The sequence below is a fragment of the Culex quinquefasciatus genome, chromosome 1, assembly GCF_015732765.1.
Source record: "Culex quinquefasciatus strain JHB chromosome 1, VPISU_Cqui_1.0_pri_paternal, whole genome shotgun sequence".
Lineage (NCBI taxonomy): Eukaryota > Metazoa > Arthropoda > Insecta > Diptera > Culicidae > Culex > Culex quinquefasciatus.
In genome coordinates this window covers 17,040,500-17,060,317 of record NC_051861.1, presented here as the reverse complement: position 1 = coordinate 17,060,317, position 19,818 = coordinate 17,040,500, and the positions used below count along the sequence as shown (strand labels likewise).

At 36.7% G+C, this 19,818-nt stretch overlaps 2 protein-coding genes across 4 annotated transcripts in view; one reads left to right on the top strand and one right to left on the bottom strand.

Annotated features, from left to right (window-relative positions):
• The window catches only part of LOC6042402, a 45,552-nt gene that overhangs the window by 8,218 nt on the left and 17,516 nt on the right, over window positions 1-19,818 (bottom strand). For all 3 annotated transcript variants that reach the window (XM_038267078.1, XM_038267079.1, XM_038267077.1), the window contains exons 3-5: window positions 5,502-6,105; window positions 2,007-2,097; window positions 1,438-1,556 (exon numbers count right to left, since the gene is read on the bottom strand). In XM_038267078.1, the coding sequence (XP_038123006.1) occupies window positions 1,438-1,556; window positions 2,007-2,097; window positions 5,502-5,637 (346 nt within the window). In that variant the 5' untranslated portion in view covers window positions 5,638-6,105. The remainder of the gene's footprint in view (window positions 1-1,437; window positions 1,557-2,006; window positions 2,098-5,501; window positions 6,106-19,818) is intronic.
• Window positions 12,029-13,861, top strand: LOC119771256. The gene is made up of 2 exons (XM_038267075.1): window positions 12,029-13,497; window positions 13,557-13,861. Exons 1-2 carry the CDS (start codon window positions 12,091-12,093, stop codon window positions 13,827-13,829), a joined length of 1,680 nt encoding a protein of 559 aa, XP_038123003.1. The 5' UTR covers window positions 12,029-12,090; the 3' UTR covers window positions 13,830-13,861.

The window sequence follows — 19,818 nt, the reverse complement described above, 5'->3', positions numbered from 1 at the left end:
TGTTATGCCTTCGAATGCAGCTGCTACTGCTGCTGGACCCTCATGTTGGGGTGGATTATAAATTTTAGAATCGTCTCAAACAACTGTATGAAATATTTTCGCTAAGTGCAGAGGGATAAGAGGTCAGTTTGTGTTAAAACGTTTCAGGAACAATCGTAGAACTTTGAACACTTTGACCGTGGCGCAAGTTTATATGGACTAAGAAATTATCGTTAAAAATGATGAAACAATCCCAAAGTTAAATTTTCGCTATTGGACTTCTTGGCAGTTCCATCATTCCCGAATCACTTTGGGGTATACCACGAACGTCCGTGAGCATACTAAATTACAGCATTCTAAGTCCAGACAAAAGAAACTTTTGCTTCATATTTCGATTAAATATTTAGAGTTTTTTTTAAATAGTTCCTATAAACATATGAAAGACAACAGTTCATAGGTTAAAAAAAAAAAAAAAAAAAAAACTAGTCGTGTTCAAAAATATCATAAAAGTTTATTTACATATTGTAAAAAGATAATTTTCGTACATTGCCAATAATATTATTTTTCAAGATTTGAAGATAGCATCGCCACAGATAACGTCATGATTCGAAATCCGGACACTTAGTACCATATTATTTTTGTTATAGCTGGCAAAAAATTATGTAATAAGTTGAAAATGTAGAAATATCATCAGTATTTAGTATAAACAGTCAGTTTTAAGAGAATGCATGCAAAATATGTCTTTTTTAACTATTTTTCATCAGAATTTGAAAATTAAAATGACTTGTTGTGCTTCGAATCCCGGACACTGTTAAAAGCTGATTCGAAATCCGGACACTTTTGCTTCGAATTCCGGACACTCGATTTTGCTTATGAATCGCACAAATTTAGACTGAAATGTTAGTGAATGGCATTCTTTAAGTCTCAAATAAGCTGTTAACATTGAAACAATCGATTGTTTTTATAAAAATTTGCTAGATTTAAGGAAATCAAAAAAATAAATTTCTGCTTTGTCTTCCCGGTGCTTCGGACGCCTATGAAATATTTCCGTTGAAATGTTTCGTATTTTTGATAAACTTATAATTTTATTTTATTGTTTTGGCATTAACCACAGCGTTCAAACAAACTTTAAATGGAAGTTGATGTTAGAATTCATCAAATAACACAGTGTTGACATTCATAATGCGAACTTATATCCAAATAATTGATAAAACAAGTTAAAGTGTCCGGGTTTCGAAGCGTCCGGGAATTCGAATCATGACGTTACGTCAGACTAATCAAAAGTAAACTTTCTCAACAGCAACTTGCATGCTATTTCTTGCAATTTCATGGAGACGCACTCAAAACCAGCCCGACCACAAGCCCTCTAACAAGCTCAGTGCAGTTTGATGGAGGCCGCACGGCCATCATTTCCATTGCTGTAAACCCCGGTTGATAAAACGACTCGTAAATACTCACAGTTGAGGATGCACGGAAAGATGACGTAAAAGTTGAGCGTCGTCGAGCGGAAGTACAAGGCCTCGGTAATGTACAGGATCATCGTGATGGCCAGCGAGCAGCCACCCATGCTGACCACGCTGCAAATATTTGTGTAGTTCAAGAGAGAGAGAGAGAGAAGAGAAAAAAATCCGGTCAGCAGAAGGATAGAAAGATAAGCAAGATGAAGTGGGATGACGGGGGTCGAAATGACCGTGAAGCAGGAAATGAAACAAAATAAAAGAAAAGAGGAAAAGCATATTTCAGGCCGTTGAGAGTGGCAAAAAAAAACTAAAAGGGAGAAAGAAGCTAAACGCGATGGGTTAAAAGGTTTAATGAGATGATTCGCACTGATAGTGCAAGAACGTGGAAATGGAAAAGGGGCTAAAATGTTCGTTCAGTTCTTAAAAGTACTGCCCAATGAAGTGGAAAACGGATTTGGATTAAGTGCTAGGAAGAAAGATGATAGTTTTTCTTTTTTTGTTTATCTTTTAAGCGATACAACTTTAGAACTTGATAAGTGATGTAGCATAACATCTTTCATTACTCACGCTTTGTAGTGTATGTACAGAGTGCAGTGCACGAGGGCCACCGCCTTAAGGATGCAGTAGATTCCCAATATCCTGGAAATGGTATAATCCCCTGGGTTGGTGGAAGAGAAGGCAGAGAAAATAAAAAGTTGTTGCAATATAAGTACTAGAGTGTAACAAAAATGACTGTTTTGGCGGGCATTGAAGGGTTTGTTCCGGTGGGCATACTTAGCCCAAATCCAAAATATGAGCTTGATTGGACGTAACAGGAGCTGGCGCTTTGCATTTGAATTTCTAAATGGGATTTAACCTGTTAAAAAAGATTTTTTTTTCGAAAATGTCACTTTTTGAGGCATTTTGGCCACTGAAGCGTTTATTTTCAACATCATTGGCGTGTAGGCCAGATCCTTGCGCATCTTTTGGCATATAATAACATTGAAATTTGGAGCACCCTGATGCTCGGTACAGACCTTATAACAGGAGTGACCAAAGTATGGCCCGCGGACCCATTTTGAATGATCACGTAAAATGGCCCGTTGACCAAAAAAAGTGATTTTATGCTTTTTTTTAAATTAAGGTTTATTCTAAACATTTTTATGCTTATCTTTTATATTTTTTGTTAATAAAAAGCCAATGACTTATCAGTATTTTGATCCCCATTTTAGGACACACATATTTTGTCAAAAAATCCTTTTAATTAAAACAATTTCACACGGTTCAATGTGAGTGAAACTAATAAATATCGTGAAAACTTTCATCAAACATTTCTGAAAATATTTATAAAACGTTCAAATTTGTCTTAGAAATCTGTAGTGGTTCTAAAAATATAAGTATTCGAGATGAATTGAAAGTCATAATGACCCTTTTATGAACTGACCCTCAAACTAACTTTAAATTTAGAAACCGGGATTCGAACTCATGACAGTTAGATAACGAATCTGTTGACTACCATCTGATTTAGGTAGACACAATGTTGAAATCGGAGCATCGAGGCTATTGCAAATATTTTACAAAGCTTTTGTCGACCGATCCTCCCCTCCCCAATTATTAAAAATTGGCTCAAAAAACAAGGAGCAAAAATATTTATAAAACATCGAAAAATCAATGGAAACTTTGGTACGATCAGCTGAAATCAATTGAAAATGAATTTCTTAAAGATAAAAATACCCCGTTTCATAAATTGATCAGTTTACATGTCACCACTTTGAAATATAAATACAAAGCTATTATTTGTAATTTCCGAAAATGATCAAAAATAAATAAAAAAAAACAACTTATAAATGTATTTTCCAGTCTTTTAAATACATTATTTTGTAAATCTGGCCCGCAAGCTCAATTTAGCTTTAAATTTGGCCCGGCCTCCAAACACTTTGAGCACCCCTGCCTTATAAGTTTGTCATTTAGTAAGTACTGGCGCCTTAGCCCACTCGGCTATCAGACCGATGATAAACTTGGCGGATAAACGCATATATCAGTTTGACATTTCGGTCAAGTAGGTTTCCCATACTGATGGGCTACATATTTCAGTGTGTAAAATCACATCAAATTGCATAATATAATGCAATATTTATTTTACACCCACACAGAAAAATATCAATTCTCGTAATCATGAATTATGTTCACGAATGTGAGAACCACGAAGGAATTTATTCAAGAATATGGTGCATTTGCACTATAAACGTGAATATATTCCTTCGTGGTTCTCGCATTCGTGAATTTAATTCACGATCTCGAGAATTGGTTTTTTTTTCAGTGCAGGCCTTTTACACGCAGCTGGATTACTACATTTTTAGATGTGTAGAATAGCAATTAAATGATCAAAATAAGTGTGAGAAACAATTATTGCCTTGGCTGCTTGTAAAAAAAACATGAAATTTCAAGAAAATATATAAATTTTCCAAACTTATTAGCTGAAAATGCGTGCAAAATATCAAATAATAAAACTGATTAGCTTCAATGCGTGCAAAATATCAAATAATATTGATTAGAATTTTTTGACAATGAGTGGGTATATTATTTTTTTATCACAGTATTTTGTCAGTGATTGAAATTAATCCATGCTCCAAAACCATAAAATTGCTACTATATTTGTATCTTTGAGAGAATATGGTAAAGAATGATGTTGATAATTATGTTGAAATTAAAAAAAATGTTGAAAATATGTTTTTCATGACAAATATAGTTTTTTTTTCCAAAACAAATCTTACAAATCATTCAATTTACCATAAAAATCGACTTTTTAATTCGAAATGTCATTTTTAATGTAATCACAACCCAAAGTTTTCAAATATTGGGAGCAAGTTTTGAAATATTTTTGGGCACCCTTTATTTATATAAAGCAGTTTTTAATGGCAGTCTGATAAATAATTTCGGTTGAATGAATTTTCAAGTAGTGTAGTAGTTTCATATTTAATCCTCTTACGCCCTTGGCAGCTTTAGTGCTCTATAATTTCTCAACTCTGGAGTTTTTTTGTTGAAAAGGTCCAATAAACCAAATTTTCAGTTTTTGATTTTTGGGTGTTTTTTAATACCCCTGACTCAAAGCGGATTCAAAAACACCCAAAAAGCAAAAACTGAAAATTTAGTTTATTGAACCTGTAAAAAAAAATTCCAGAACTTAACTCTGTAACTTCTCGAACACTTTAAATGATACCAATTCAATTTTCATCCAATTTTGTGATAGTAAACAAAATCGTTAAAAATATTCAACTTTTAGGAAGGTACCAATTGATTTAACAACAAAAAACTTACAAAATTATCATTTTTTTTTTCATTCCATAATTTCCTATTTTTTCCCCGTCAAATAAACAAGATCTATTCCCAGTTGTGTATGCTTCAGAAATTGATACATATCATCTGAAATTAACCTTGGCATGCTTTTTTCAGACGAACCCGGGTAGACGGTAATTACAAAATTAATAATATTTCAATAACAAATCCTGTTAAAATAACAAAAAATGTTATTATTTTATCCTGAAGTTAAAATTCAAGAAGAAAAAATAATAACAGTTTCTGATAAAATAACAAAATTTGGTATTGAAATGATATTATATTGAAAATGTTTAATAACACGCTAATAAGAGAAAATGTTATACATTTCAAAAACTCTCCTAATAACAAAATTTGTTATTCGTTCGGTATACTGACTTAAATAAAATTGCCATAAATCGCACAAATGGAAAAGTTTCTATGTGTCCATAACATATTTAACATATGGGATAATTTTGACCAATTTCGTCGGGGTTATTATTTTGGCCATGAAATGGGGTCCTTAAGCTAAAATTATTCTAAAAAGTTGAAATTTTGGAAGTTGATTTTTTTAATTATTTGATATACCCCCTAAAGGACTTTGTTTAAAATGGTTAGAACTATGGGATAATTTTGACCAATTTCGTCAGGGTCATTATTTTGTATAATTTTAAAAACTAATAAAAACTTAATTGTCAACCGATTTATGCACGATATTTAGTAACTCGAGTTTTGACGTTCTATATAAAATTTAATTTGATTACAAACCTTCGATAAACTGCGTTTCCGAGTGATCCCCGAGGAAGCTCCTCCGCTCGATGTAGCACCGCACCGCCGTTCCCAGGTCCATAAAGGCCACGAACGCTATCCAGCCCCGGAAGGCGTACAGCAGTTTTCGCTCCATTTGTGTGTATGTGTTTGTGTATGTGTGTGTGTATTAAATACTAGACTATGCCGTGTGTTTTGGTTGTTGTTTTGGATTTTAGTTTTTTTTTTGTTTAAGTACACTAAAAACCGTGACTAAAACCGATGGCGTGATGTGGGTCGTGGCACAAGGATTGCAGGTTCTCGTTTGATGTCCCTAGACTACTAATACTATAGTTTAAAAAGCTGTCTCCCCTCGGGTGTGTCAATCTGTGTCTGTGTGCATTTGTATGAGCGTATGTGCTTGGTTTTTGTTGGTTCCGCGATAGTTACTGGTTTGTTTGGCCTGCTTCGATTGTTACTTTGTTCCGGTTTGGTTGTTTTTACCCTGTTGTTGCTGTTTTGGTTCTATCGTCAAGTGTCACGGGCTCGATTCGTTTCCGGTTCCGTCCTGTTAATCGCTTTGGCAGCGGCGGTAACCGGGCTCACGACATTGACAGTGGTGACGCTGTGAAGGTAGATGAAAAGAAAGTTATTTTTTTATAACTGCTTGTTTGTCGTTCGCAGGGAGTGCAGCTCTTGAATTTGATTTTAAAATACCTAACAGTTAGGAGGTCACTTTGTTTCAACATCTGGTCAATACTTATTGAGCGGCCAGGCCTACTCTGTTACGTTAACCTCAGATATAATTCGATGAATTAGCTGTAATTAATGCTTTTGTTCGCTTATTTATTTATCTTGTGAATTGTTTCACAAACAATTCCACTCTCTTCTCCGCAAATGAGGCCCAAGAAAAGTAATCCCGGAAATAAACTACCCTCTATAGTTCTCCTCTCCGGAAAACAGATTTCGCCTTTGTTCCAAGACGACGACGAAACTGCATCTTAACAAGCAAACCAAGTTTTTTCCGGGCTGCATCAGACCTCCATCGGACGAGCAAACAAAGTTTTGGGCTTGTTCGCTTTCCGGGGAAAGAAAAACTTTTCCCGGACTCCGACACGGGACCGGCCTCGTGGGCTGCTGCAATTTATTGCCTTGTCCTTCTGCCAAAAGTGGATGTAATGTAACCATTAATTATGACCTGCTAACGCGGCTCGGTGGAGGCGGTGCGGTGGTTGGCTTTTCGGCAGACGGTTTATTTGGGGGCCACTACTATCAGCCGCGGTGGATGGTGATTATGCAACTATATTGGATGGTGGAGAAGCGTTTGAATCGTCGAGTAGGAGGAAACGTGATAAAAGCATACAATTTTAGCTGTTTCATCACCATTGACCAATAATGATTTGAAAAATGATCTTGTTGATGTTGTGAAGTAGTACCACATGTTAAGGTTCCATCAAGTCATAGAAATCGATGGAGGTATCAATACATTCTTGTGGGGTGATATAAGTGCATAACTATAATAAAAAAGCTGGATTTTAATCCTTTCGATTAAACTACTTTCTGGGTAGTAGGTCATGAACTAAGAATTCCAAAGAGCACAATGTGTTGATATTTTCAGTTTCAGTATTTAAATTTAAGCTAAAAAGCAGTATTTTATATAAGTAGTTGCAACACCCGCTGCGCTCAGTACCAAGTGTCACTCTGTTAAAAGCTCTACAAGCTCGAGGGTACTCAATTTCAAGTGGCAATATGCCTTTATAGAACAATATTACCCATTTCCAACCAGCTGCACAGCATCGGGTAGGAAGCATCCATCATCGATATTCTTTCTTTTATTCTGCACAGTTGAAACTAATAATTAAAAGTACCATTTACGGATAAAAATTGAAACGAAATTATATTTTATTATATTTTTGCATATTGAAAATAAAGAATTAACACTACACACTATTTTGAAAAAATGTAGAGTATTTTTTTAACAGTTCTCACCAGTACAGTGAAAGCTCCATCACCGTCGACGTCGTCGTCATCATTATTTGTATGAGGGAAACCCCACTCAGCACCGTCATTTATCATTTCCATCATAGTTCGATGCAAAAAAGCGCGGAACGCCGAGAAGAGAAAGAAAAAAAAAACTTTTCCCTCCTCCAGGAATAAGTGGAAAAGGGTTCGATGCACTCCGGCTCGATGAATTAACAACAATATGTGAACCACGTGGTGACATTCCACATTCCATCGCAGTATGCCACTTTAGCACGTTGACGAACGTGCCCACCAGATGGCGGGAGGGGGGAACCGCCGATTTACTGTTTGGAGCTGCATGAAATGTGACGTGTGCGCTTTTTTTCGAGAGCTCATTCAGCTTTTTATAACGCAGATTCGAATCAGTGGCGAAAATCACTTAATTTTCCGTTTGCTCTTTCGATTCGGTTGTTTTTCTTTTAAAAGATTACTAAAACGTATTTTTTTTTGTTTCAAAGAAATCCTCCATGAAAAAGTGGTTTGGACGCACTTTCCATTTTTGGAATAAAAGTTGACAAAAATAAGTGAATTAACTAGGGGAAATATACCCTTTCTAATGAAACACCTATCTTCGTCATATGGAGAGTTTGAGGCTCGATTTAAGCTCCAAAAATACTATTTAGGCTATAAACATACTAGCAACAGCACCGCCTCGAGTAAGCACGCAAATGTATGCTATTTACTGGCCAAAAAGATCAAATTTAATGCACTTTTGATCATAATTTCTATTTTGCGAAACCATTTCTCATCATTTTGCTGGCACACACATCCACACGCAAGATTAGAGGTTAACTGCTTAACGAAAGTCGCCATCAATATCTTTTCACTTGCGCTAACGATTTCAAAGCGCTTAAGATATAAAATTGCTTCCAACTACCGACAACATGTCGGTGAAAAATAATCCTGAAAAATGTAAATAATTAGCAAGCACCATCAAAAAAACAAACGCGCTAAGTCTTTTGACGTTTCAATTTTGACTACACATTCCAATCGAAGGCTGAAGAAAACCGAGCGAGGAGCGAAGGCAAATAAAGAACAAAGGGTGGTCACCAACACCACCAACATGCTGGTGCAGCGCCTGTTAGAGTGAGCAAGTGCTGCCAGGAAACTTTCGCTATGAATGCTACTTTTCGTGAGTGTTCGCTTAAAATTTCATCAATTTTGGCAGCACTAAGCAGACCCTAAAAAGCGCTGGAAGAAAAAAAGAACTAAACTGAAAATAGAAAAATTGGCGTGGCCCAATGCACTTGACTGATTAGAATGCATTTTTGAAATATTTTTTTTTAAATGCTTGTAAAAGGAATAGCATAACTTTTAATAAAAGTGAAAATAAACATAAATGTTCACAAAAAGTTGCTCTACTCGTTGGTGTACATGGTTTTAGTGATTTTCAAGGAACAATCCAGATTATTCAGCATCATTCAAACACGACCGCTTATTTGGCTTAAAATGGGCATATTTCTCCTACAGTCCGAAGTCTCGATTATCTGAAATTCGATTATATTGACAAAAAAATATTTTTCGATTTTATTTATTATCTTACTTTAAACATCAAATTCAAGTTCTGCGTCTTCATTTTAGTCAAATTTGAATGGTTGATTGTCTGTAAAATTAAAAATAATGCATTTTTACAATAATTCATCATCGCAATTTTTGCCGCCATCTTGAATTTTAAAATTCTAAATCACTTAAAAGTAGTTTAAGGGTCGTACTAAAGCACTACAATCAAAAATAAGACAGCGAAAAAAATTTGTTTTTATTGATTCGATTATCCGAAGTGAAATTTTGCCAAGACTGGATAATCGAGTCTAAACTGTTGTTATTTTTTAAATATTTTTCACAAAACTTTTCGCGAGATCAAAACTCAATGAACCGTGAACGGCCCAATCTTGTCGGAAACATTTATCACTTCGATTTCCAGTCGATTTGGAAACTATTTCCATCGTCAGTTTTATGTTCCTTTTTTTACATCCTTCTTTCAACAAATTATTATGCAGGATGTAGGACGGTTTTTTGGACGAAATTCAAAGTCCGATTCTATCCAGTCCGCTCGAATAGAATTTTATGATCTCAACCCTGTTATCACGCCATCTTTTACAGTGCCTTTTGGCTTTTTTAATAGGCTTTATTAGGTGCACATTTTGGATTTTTTTTTTTATTATTTTTTTAATTCCTCCGTAAAACTACTTATTTTTCTTGTCACTCTCAAACGACGAAATGGCTTACTTTTCTCTAAAAAAATGCAGAATCGAAAAGTTATACAAGGACTGAAAAGTTATACTTCTAAGCACTGATAGAAATACCATTAATTTTTTTTATTTGAGCGATGAATTTACTTGACATTTGACGTGCAACTCAATTTAAAATGTGTTTTTCGGAACTGCAAACAATGACTAGGGTGTTCCGTTTTGCAATTTTTTTCATGGATTGTTGTCAATTCTACATATAGAAGTAGTGATCGGCCTGGTGGTTTTATGTTTTTGAACGTGAAAGAAAATCGAAAATTTCGATTAATTTTCGAGTTTTCAATCAAGGCCGACACATTGGGGGTCAAACCAAAGGTCAAACACAGTTTTTGTGAAAATTTCAGCAAAATTGGTGTAGATTTGTCTATTTTGAAGAACAAGTTGACGGGTTTTAAAATGCAAATAGTGATTTTATACGTTGGATAAAAAAAATGGCAGGCATATTGACTTAAATACTTTTCACTCTTCCACGGTCCGATATTGTTGATCACATGGGATGTAAAGGGATGCCAAAATACCATTTTAAAATTCATGTACCGAAGAGCGTCAAAAAAACAAAAATTAAAAATCTTGAGCAAAACTACCTGTCTTGATTTTTTAGGTTGAAATAAAGTACTGTGCCAATTTTGAGCCAACCAAAGCAAAAATAAAAAAAATTCACAAAAGGTGGCGTTAAATGTGTCGGATCAAGTATGAGATTCTAACGTTATGACATTCAACATTGTTGAAGATCGCAAAACGATCCGAGTTAACCCTGATGAATTATTACCGATTTAAAGATGATGTTTTTGCCTAAGGAATCAAGTCATAAGATATCCCTGATGTCATTTTTTTGTCACCCCAATCTACCGTCAACTGTGGTAAATCGGAAGCATATGAAGAAAATTTAAAACTTTTCATAATTTTCAATATACTGTTTTATTTTAATTTTCAGTGTATTTTTATTCAATAAAAGATAACCCTTCTGGCCACTTGTGTGTTGCCTGCCATTCGCGAAATCGACTGGTGTTCCACATTTCGACTGACCCGGTGGAAAATGGCTATCATTCCGCATATGATGTGGTGAATATGTGTGTTCCTACGCCAAAAGCGACCCCCGGTCCCTGCTGGCGGTGGCAGCCGTGATAAAGTGTATAGACATTAGCGACAAAAAATTAAATGGAAAACGTGCTTAGAACGGAAATTTATTTATTGGCTGCAGGTCACGGCAATGGGATATGAGACAGTTGCGGCACAACACTGGCGACGGACAGACCGGGGGCTCAAATTCAGTTTGAATCGTAAAATGGTTTCGATTGGATTGCGGTTCGTTTTGAATATTTTTGACTTTCAAACTACCTAAACAAAATATTTTGTATTTGTTAGTTTGTTTTCGAGTTGATGAGCAAACAATAGGCGACCGATGGGAATGGTTATAAACTTTAATTTTCATATTTTTACTGAAAGAAAAAACCCTTACGTGTAAAAATGCCAATAGTCGGATTTTATCTAGTGAATTCCACTGACAAGTTTCGGTTCGATTCGGTTAGATTCCCACCATGACACGCGGAGAATGATTTATGAGCCCCGGCGATGGCAGCACATCCATCCGTCCGGCTGTCAGCAGAGCGACGTTCCGGGGGTGGTTCCCCACGCTGATGGATGCCTTTCGTCAACATCGGAAGCCACCACCATATCGGCCAACGAAATTTGCGTCAGCACGCGGTGGTTCATCGCGTGACGATGGCCTCGGGCCTGTGACCTGGCTGCCCGAGAACCGTAACCGTGAAGAAGTCTAATGGCCATCCGGGATAGTTTGATTGATTTCGAGGCGATTGACTCCGTGGATGGTGCTTTCATTAATATTGGCTGTCAAATTAAGCGGCCACGAGTAGTTTTATCGACTAAGAATGTTTTCAATGAATTTAAAAATAACATAAATAATAATTAGAACTAGATATTCTAACCAATCAATGCTACGTGGCTTGTGAGTTTATTTAGTATAAGTTAAAGCGACTCTCACAGTTCGTACGATCGCTTGGTAGGTAGGCAAATGCATACTTCTGGTCAAACGCACACGATCGCAGTTGGCGGGATTTTCCCGCGCTGCACTACTAAGACCAGCGTACAAATGTACACTACGATGCGACTCTTCTGTTGAAAGTATGGAGTAGCGGAACCTATTCTCGTCCTTTCAAAATAATCCGTTGGAATAACAAGTCAATGATGGATCCCTTTGGACAACACAGTTTACGGTAGTCCTACGTTTGTACAAAATTCGAACTTTACCCTATATGTAATGGTGGTGCCAGCTAGTTAAAAACAGTCATCATGTTATGACTAGCCAGTAGCTAAAACGCAATATGGAAGCTTTACCGGAGGAACTTTTGTTGATCATATTTTCCTTCTTTTCATGGAACGAATTAAAGATACTTTCGCTGGTCAATCGCCGCTGGTATCGCCTCACCGGAACTGCATCCTTAATCGCTGGCACCTATCTTTGCCTGTCCAAGGTGAGACCAAACAACAAACTTCGAGCGAACGAGGATTCCTATATCGATCGTCAGTTGCTGGTCGATAGCCATCGACAGTACGAGTCCGTATCTATCGAGATCTTCTTCACGGAAGACATCCTCATAAAAAAGACACTTTTGGGAATACTTTTGGAAACCTGCCTCAGTCGATGGTCAGTGAAAACCCTTCGGATTACGGGTCAGTACGAGCACTTGGTACTGTTCCTGCAGAGTTACGGTTATTGTTTTGCTGAACTGCTGGAACTGGAAATCGTGCTGGAACAGTTTGAAGATTCGCAGCACTACCAAGTTGGCGAACACGAGCCTAAAATATGCTTGCTTGACCTACGCCAATTACAAAACCTGAACTGGAGAGAGAGATCGCTGCCCAGTCGCAGTTGTCAAATGCCTCACTCGTTTACATTTACTGTACCGAGACTTAAAAACCTTCGCGTTAATCGATTAGTGCTTCATGAAGACAACCTGATGATGTTCGACTGCACAGCTCTTCGGACAGCACATCTGAATTGTTACAGTCTGCTTGGGAGCAGTATGTTCGACTCGGATATCTTAAACTTGAAACAGCTTACGATTGATGGTTATGCCTTCAAGGATCACGAGTTAGCTGACAGTAGTCGTCTTTTGAAGAATCTAATCTGGCTGAATCTGACAAGACCTGCTCCAGAGGATCTGCGAATCGTATCTCGATACGCCAAAGAGTTGAAAAGTCTGAAACTAGCTGTTTTACAAGAAGCCATCTCAATAGAATTTCTTATGACGCAGCAACTTTACGAACTTCATCTGGAATCGATAGAATTGCTACCGACCGCAACGCCCATTGACTGCCCTAATCTTTGCAAGCTGACCCTTTTGCGCATAAAGTGTTCAACCACTCTGCAGCTCAACGCCCCTAAACTTGACGCGTTGATCGCGGAAGAAACAGTGTTCAAGTTTCTACGCCTTCGGGACTACCACGTGGTCCGTCGATTGGGCATTCTGCGCGGCTACAAAGCACAGGAAATCACCATTCCAGAGTTCCCAAATGTCAACCAACTGAATCTGAAGTGGTTACCCGGCACATCGAAACGAAAGCGATCGCTTGGTTTCCGCACAACCCGAGTCACGAAGTTGACCGTACTGAACTCATCCATTGAGGATTCGTTGGACGATATTTTAAAAGAGTTGCCTAATGTCGAAGTCCTACATTTGCATTCGGGATCTAATCTACCGAATAAAATCGAGGCAACTCATCTAAAGGTATGAAGAAAATATGTGTCTTAACACATATAACAGAACTCTCAACCCACACATTTCAGAAACTTCTCATCACCAACTGTGAAACAAGGTACAGCGTTCTGAAGGCTCCACCCCAGCTTGAATGGTTACGGCTATACGACGTTCAACGAGATCCGTACGGAGTTGGATGGTTCGATCCACTCGGCGATCCGAGAAATTGCTTCGAGTTAGCCCCCTCCAAACGGTTCCTTCCCTTGGTGGTTAACGTTTCGGAACCTTTCAACGGAGGAAAAATCCGCCATTCAACGCTTGGCTATCGTTTCGTTGGAAATGATAAAATGTTAGCATGGTGAAATAAAGTTTATTAAAAAAAAAAACTTCAAAACACGTCTTCAAACGATAAAAACAGTCCGCATCATCCCGTTGCACTAGAGTGACATAATTTATCACAATCATAGTCGCCCTGCAAGCTGACGCATCGCGGCGGATCCTGACATTTATGTGACAGTTTGCGCAAACAAACGGAACGACGAGTTCTAGTTTGTTTTTTGCCTGCCCCTCCTAAATTAAAAAAAAAAAACCTCCAAACCAAACCGGACAGCTGCCACCCAGATAAGCTCCAAAAAGCACAAACAAACAAAAAACACATCAGAGGGCGCCACCGACGTTTGCCCTGCGTGGGCGCCTATCGGTATGCAACATTCATTGCATCACACGTACGACGCGAGAGTGCGCCGCAACCCAGAACAGGCGCGTCCATGGCCAGCAGCAGCGAAAAAAAAAATCTGTGTCACACCGGGCGTTTGAGGTACACTTCCGGCGACGACGACAAACAACAAAAGTGTCGCGGCTTAAATGACCCCGCATAGCACTAAACCGTGCGGAATGTCGCTGTTTGTTGTGTTTGTTTAGGATTGTTTGTTTTTTTTTCTTAATTCATTTCTAGAGTGGGCTCTAACAGGGGAACAGCATCCAACTCCAGCGTGCCTCTAATGTTGCCATATCAGCACATTGACGTTCAATTACCGCTACTAAAAAGCGTTTTAAACTGAAATCGCATGATAAATAGCTCAAAAGGAAGTGAGCAAGCAAGTTTCTATCAACAGTTTCACAAAATTCATAGTTTAAATAGCGAAAATCAGCAAATTGGATGGAGTTAGGTGCGAGTGATTAACCTGTAAAATATACGAGATTTTCCCCTAGCATGTACTACATTTTCTAACATAGAGAAAATAATACAATGAAAGTCGAACGACAAAAAAAAACATAGGTCACATGGTTCATTTTGTTACAACCGAGGTTACAACCATACGGGGCAACGAATTCAAAAGAAGATTTTTTGCAAGATAACATAACCAAACCTATCGACTCGCTTATATGCATCCAACTTCAAAACTAACCTAATAAATAGGCTTAGTGATTGTCACGCTCGAAAATTGCAAATTTCACGGGACCACAATTTCAAAACACCAAATTTCACGCAAATTTCGCGGAACTTTAAAAATGTTCAAATGACTCTGAAAATCCTATGTTTAAATCACAGAATCTACTTTTTATGCTTCATTATATATTATTCTTCAATAAACTAAAAAAAAAAAAATCGGAAAACGGAATCGACGTAACACCTTATAATGTGGCCCTCTTAAACCTTGCGGTTTTGTCAACGGATCCACAGGCGTGTATCGTTCTTTTTGCGACAAGACTCCGCCTCCCGGGTCTCCTAAGTGTGAAGGTATGGGCACGGGGAGAGGGCACCGAATATCTATATTTACACTTAGAATTTTTTGCGTCCGCCTCGGGATTCGAACCGGCGATCTCTGGATTGTGAGTCCAGTGCGCGGTCCGATTGATCCACACAGGCAGACAAAAATCACTTTATTTAAATGCGACACAAAAAAATTCTCCTAATTTTCAAAAAAAAAAAATCCTCTCGGTTTAGGTATGGGCTCTACACATATTTTGAAACAAAATGTAACTAAGGCACGCGTATTCTCATTTACTGAACTGCTATTTTAATATGCGACTAATAAAGGTTAAATGTTTTCGCTAATTTGCTTCTGTTATATCATTTTACATTTTATTGAATTTAATATCAAAGCAGGATTTAACAATCTTCTACGGTCAAAATGAGTAAAATAATTTAAATTTTCTGTGACATTTAGCCAATAAAACATATTTTCAAATACTAAATTTAACAATTCTGGAGTTTTTTTTTTAAAGGTCCAATAATCCAAATTTCCAGTTTTTGCTTTTTGGGTGTTTTTGAAACGGCCTTGAGTCAGGGGTATTAAAAAACACCCAAAAACCAAAAACTTAAGATTTGGTTTATTGGATCTTTTCAAAAAAAAACTACAGAATTTGCAAAAACAATATCATTTTTAACAAAATTTAAATTTTTATTCTAAATGAGAAAGGAAAACAAAAAAAGTAATATTTTTTAACTTTCACTGGAATAATCCACCCAAATAAACAAATAGTGTTAAAATTAAACAGGCCCAACATGAAAATTTGATGTTTTTAAAATATGATTCCAAAGAAAAAAAATACTCTTCATTTTATTTTAAGCTTAATTCTTTTAATCTCTTCCAAAACAAAACCATTCAAATAAAATAGCAGTAAAATTTTAAATACAGCAAATGAAAATATTACTAAATTTAGTTAGTTTAAAAAACTCAAATACTGAATATTTCTTCAAATGGTTCGTATCAACTTGACATACATGTATATTCAAGCTTTTTAATTGAAAACTAATAATATTTAATTAAATTGTCTTTTTGGATGAAATATTTACTAAGTTGTTGTTGTTATTAAAAAAAAAAGGATTTGAGAAAATTGATAAATTTCACGAAATCGTCAAAAATTACTAACCCTATATTAGTAATTAAACCAGGGTATTCACTCGCTTAACTCTACAGTAGTTCATAAAGTTATTTTATTCGTTTTTGAATTCGATTAAATATTTTGAAAAAAAAATCGTTACATTTTCACACAAACATAAAATTTCACGGAATTTCGCGGAAAAAGCCAAATTTCGCGGATTTCACGCTGTCCGCAGAAATCGTGAAATTTCACTAACCCTACTAATAAACTAAGAAAGAATTTCTAGAGTTTTTATTTAAAGGTCCTCTAAACATATGAAACACAATAGTTTGAAACTCATTTGGAAGATCAAAGTGTAAACAAAGAGTCTATCCTGCTCATTCCTAATGTAAACATCAAATAACTTGAGCAGGATATACTTTTAATTTACACATTTACATTGAATTGTTGATTTGAAACATGCTTGTCTGAGAGATTCTAAACAAGTTTAGGATTTACGAATAAAAATATACTTGCTTATGTTTCCACTCATTTTGAACTGATGCCAGTAAGAATCAATGTATTGCATGACAAGAAAATACAGGTCTAAAACACTTGATTGGAATGAAATGGTGCCATGAAAAACGTGACTTTTTGGATTCTTCAAGCTTTTTATCTCCAAAATTGCAAGCTTAGCAAGATAAAAGGGTTTTCAGCTTTTCAACGCGTAGAAAGTGAAAATGGTGAAAATGGAACGGGCGACCGCCATTATGGCAGAAAGTAAAACAGTCGTAATCACGAGAATTATATCAAACGATAAAGTTTCAGGACGTCACCAGTAGAGAGCCTATATGGAGTGAGTATATGTCACTCTCAGGGTTCCAATCGAGCAACCAGACCATGGAAAACTGTCAATACCGAATTAACAGAAACTACCAGATTATAATTATTATTATTATTATCTGGTAGTTTTTGCTACGTTTGTGCTTGTTCGATACAAGAAACAGTAAGGTGCTGTATCCTATCCCTCGACTAGACCAGACCAAAATCCATGATAAAACTGACAGACCAAATCTGTCAGACCAAGACTGTCAGACCAAAGAGCAAAAAGTAAACAATCTTGGTCTTCGACGTAGGTGCACACAAATCAGGAAAAGAAAATTTAAAAAAATATGGCTAATTCTCTACCAACTCACACGAAATCGGGAAAAGTTGCCCCGACCCCTCTTAGATTTGCGTGAATCTTTGTCCTAAGGGGTAACTTTTGTCCCTGATCACGAATCCGAGGTCCGTTTTTTGATATCTCGTTACGGAGGGGTGGTACGACCCCTTTCATTTTTGAACATGCGAAAAAAGAGGTGTTTTTCAATAATTTGCAGCCTGAAACGGTGATAAGATAGAAATTTGGTGTCAAAAGGACTTTTATGTAAAATTAGACGTCCGATTTGATGGCGTACTCAGAATCCCGAAAAAACGTATTTTTCATCGAAAAAAACACTGAAAAAGTTTTAAAAATTCTACCATTTTCCGTTACTTGACTGTAAAAAAATTTGGAACATGTCATTTTATGGGAAATTTAATGTACTTTTCGAATCTACATTGACCTAGAAGGGTCATTTTTTCATTTAGAACAAAATTTTTCATTTTAAAATTTCAACAATGTTCTACAAAGTTGTAGAGCAGACAATTACAAAAATTTTGATGTATAGACATAAGGGGTTTGCTCATTAACATCACGAGTTATCGTGATTTTACGAAAAAAAGTTTTGAAAAAGTTACTTTTTGCGTTTCTCTTTGTTTCGTCGTCCGTGTCTGTCGCGGGTGACCATGAACGGCCATGATCGATGACGACCAACTTTTTCAAAACTTTTTTTTTTGTAAAATCGCGATAACTCGTGATGTTTATAAGCAAACCCCTTATGTTTAGATATCAATATTTTTGTAATTGTCTGCTCTACAACTTTGTAGAACATTGTTACACTCTTAAAAATAACCCTGCAAAGTTAGAATAAACACGAAATTTTAAAATGAAAAATTTTGTTCTAAATGAAAAAACGACCCTTCAGGGTCAATGTAGATTCGAAAAGTACATTAAATTTCCCATAAAATGACATGTTCCAAAAATTTTTACAGTCGAGTAACGGAAAATGGGAGAATGTTTTAAACTTTTTTAGTGTTTTTTTCGATGAAAAATACGTTTTTTCGGAATTCTGAGTACGCCATCAAATCGGTCGTCTAATTTTACATAAAAGACCCTTTGACACCAAATTTCTATTTCATCACCGTTTTAGGCTGCAAATTATTGAAAAATACCTCTTTTTTCGCATGTTCAAAAATGGAAGGGGTCGTACCGCCCCTCCGTCACGAGATATCAAAAAACGGACCTCGGATTCGTGATCAGGGACAAAAGTTACCTCTTAGGACAAAGTTTCACGCAAATCGAAGAGGGGTCGGGGCAACTGCTGTGTGAGTTGGCGGAGAATTACCCATATTATTTTTCCAATTCAATGACTGGGTTTGGACTGCAAAATTGAATGTGCGTCAGAAAATGATTAAACAGTGCGGCGTCATGTACACCGACAATTAAATAAGCAGTTAAAAGCCTTATTCTTCCATTTTAATTTTTGATCGCGTTTTCGGTTTACACCTAAAAAATCTTGAAATTATTTATACGGATTTGTGATTCCTCTCTTTCCATCATTCCTTTGACAAGAAACAAGCCAGCACCAAAGAAAATCTTATTTCCACCTTAATTTAAATGACTTTGTTTGAAATTTCTCTTAGCACATTTCATTTCCCTCTTTAGCCACCAGAATATTTTTTTTTTTTTGTTATTTTCTTTACTATCTCATGATGACATTTTGATACAACAATCTAAACTTAATGCTTGCCGAGCCGGGAGCAATCTAAACTTCAGTTTAATCTGATATCGATTGCTGTTTGTGCAAACAAATTGTAGCACTTTTGCGGCCACAAAAAGCCGCCTGCAGCAGTACAACCCTAATTGACAATTAAAACGAAATTTGTTCCACAATTTTGTGTGCGCTCAAATGAGTTTTCCACACATAACAATTCCAATTAAATGCAAGTACCATCCGCCACCCCTAGGACTTCGAAAACTAATTGCCGGGAAGAAAACTTGCTGCACGCTGCTGCATCTGCATCCGGCAAAAGCTGTCAATCTTCAACCGTGATGATGGCTTCAGGGTGAATTGACAGCCCCGCGATTGCTGTAGGAATATGTGAAAAGTTTCTCATTTCAAACATGCTCAAAACTATCGAAAGCGAAACACACTAAGAATCCTCTTCGGACGGGAATACAAGCTGCACAAACACTCAAAGATATAGTTTGTTTTTTTTTTTTCCTTTCATGTGTGGCTGTTCTTAAATCTAGTGGGAGTTACCCGGAAGTAACGTGGCCAGAATATCTCATTGTTATCCACAGAAAAGTTTCGACGCCAGCTTTCGACACCACTTGAATTTGTTCTGATTCGTTTGCCAATTGCTGAACGAGGCGCGCAGCGCCCTATCGAACAGCAATTC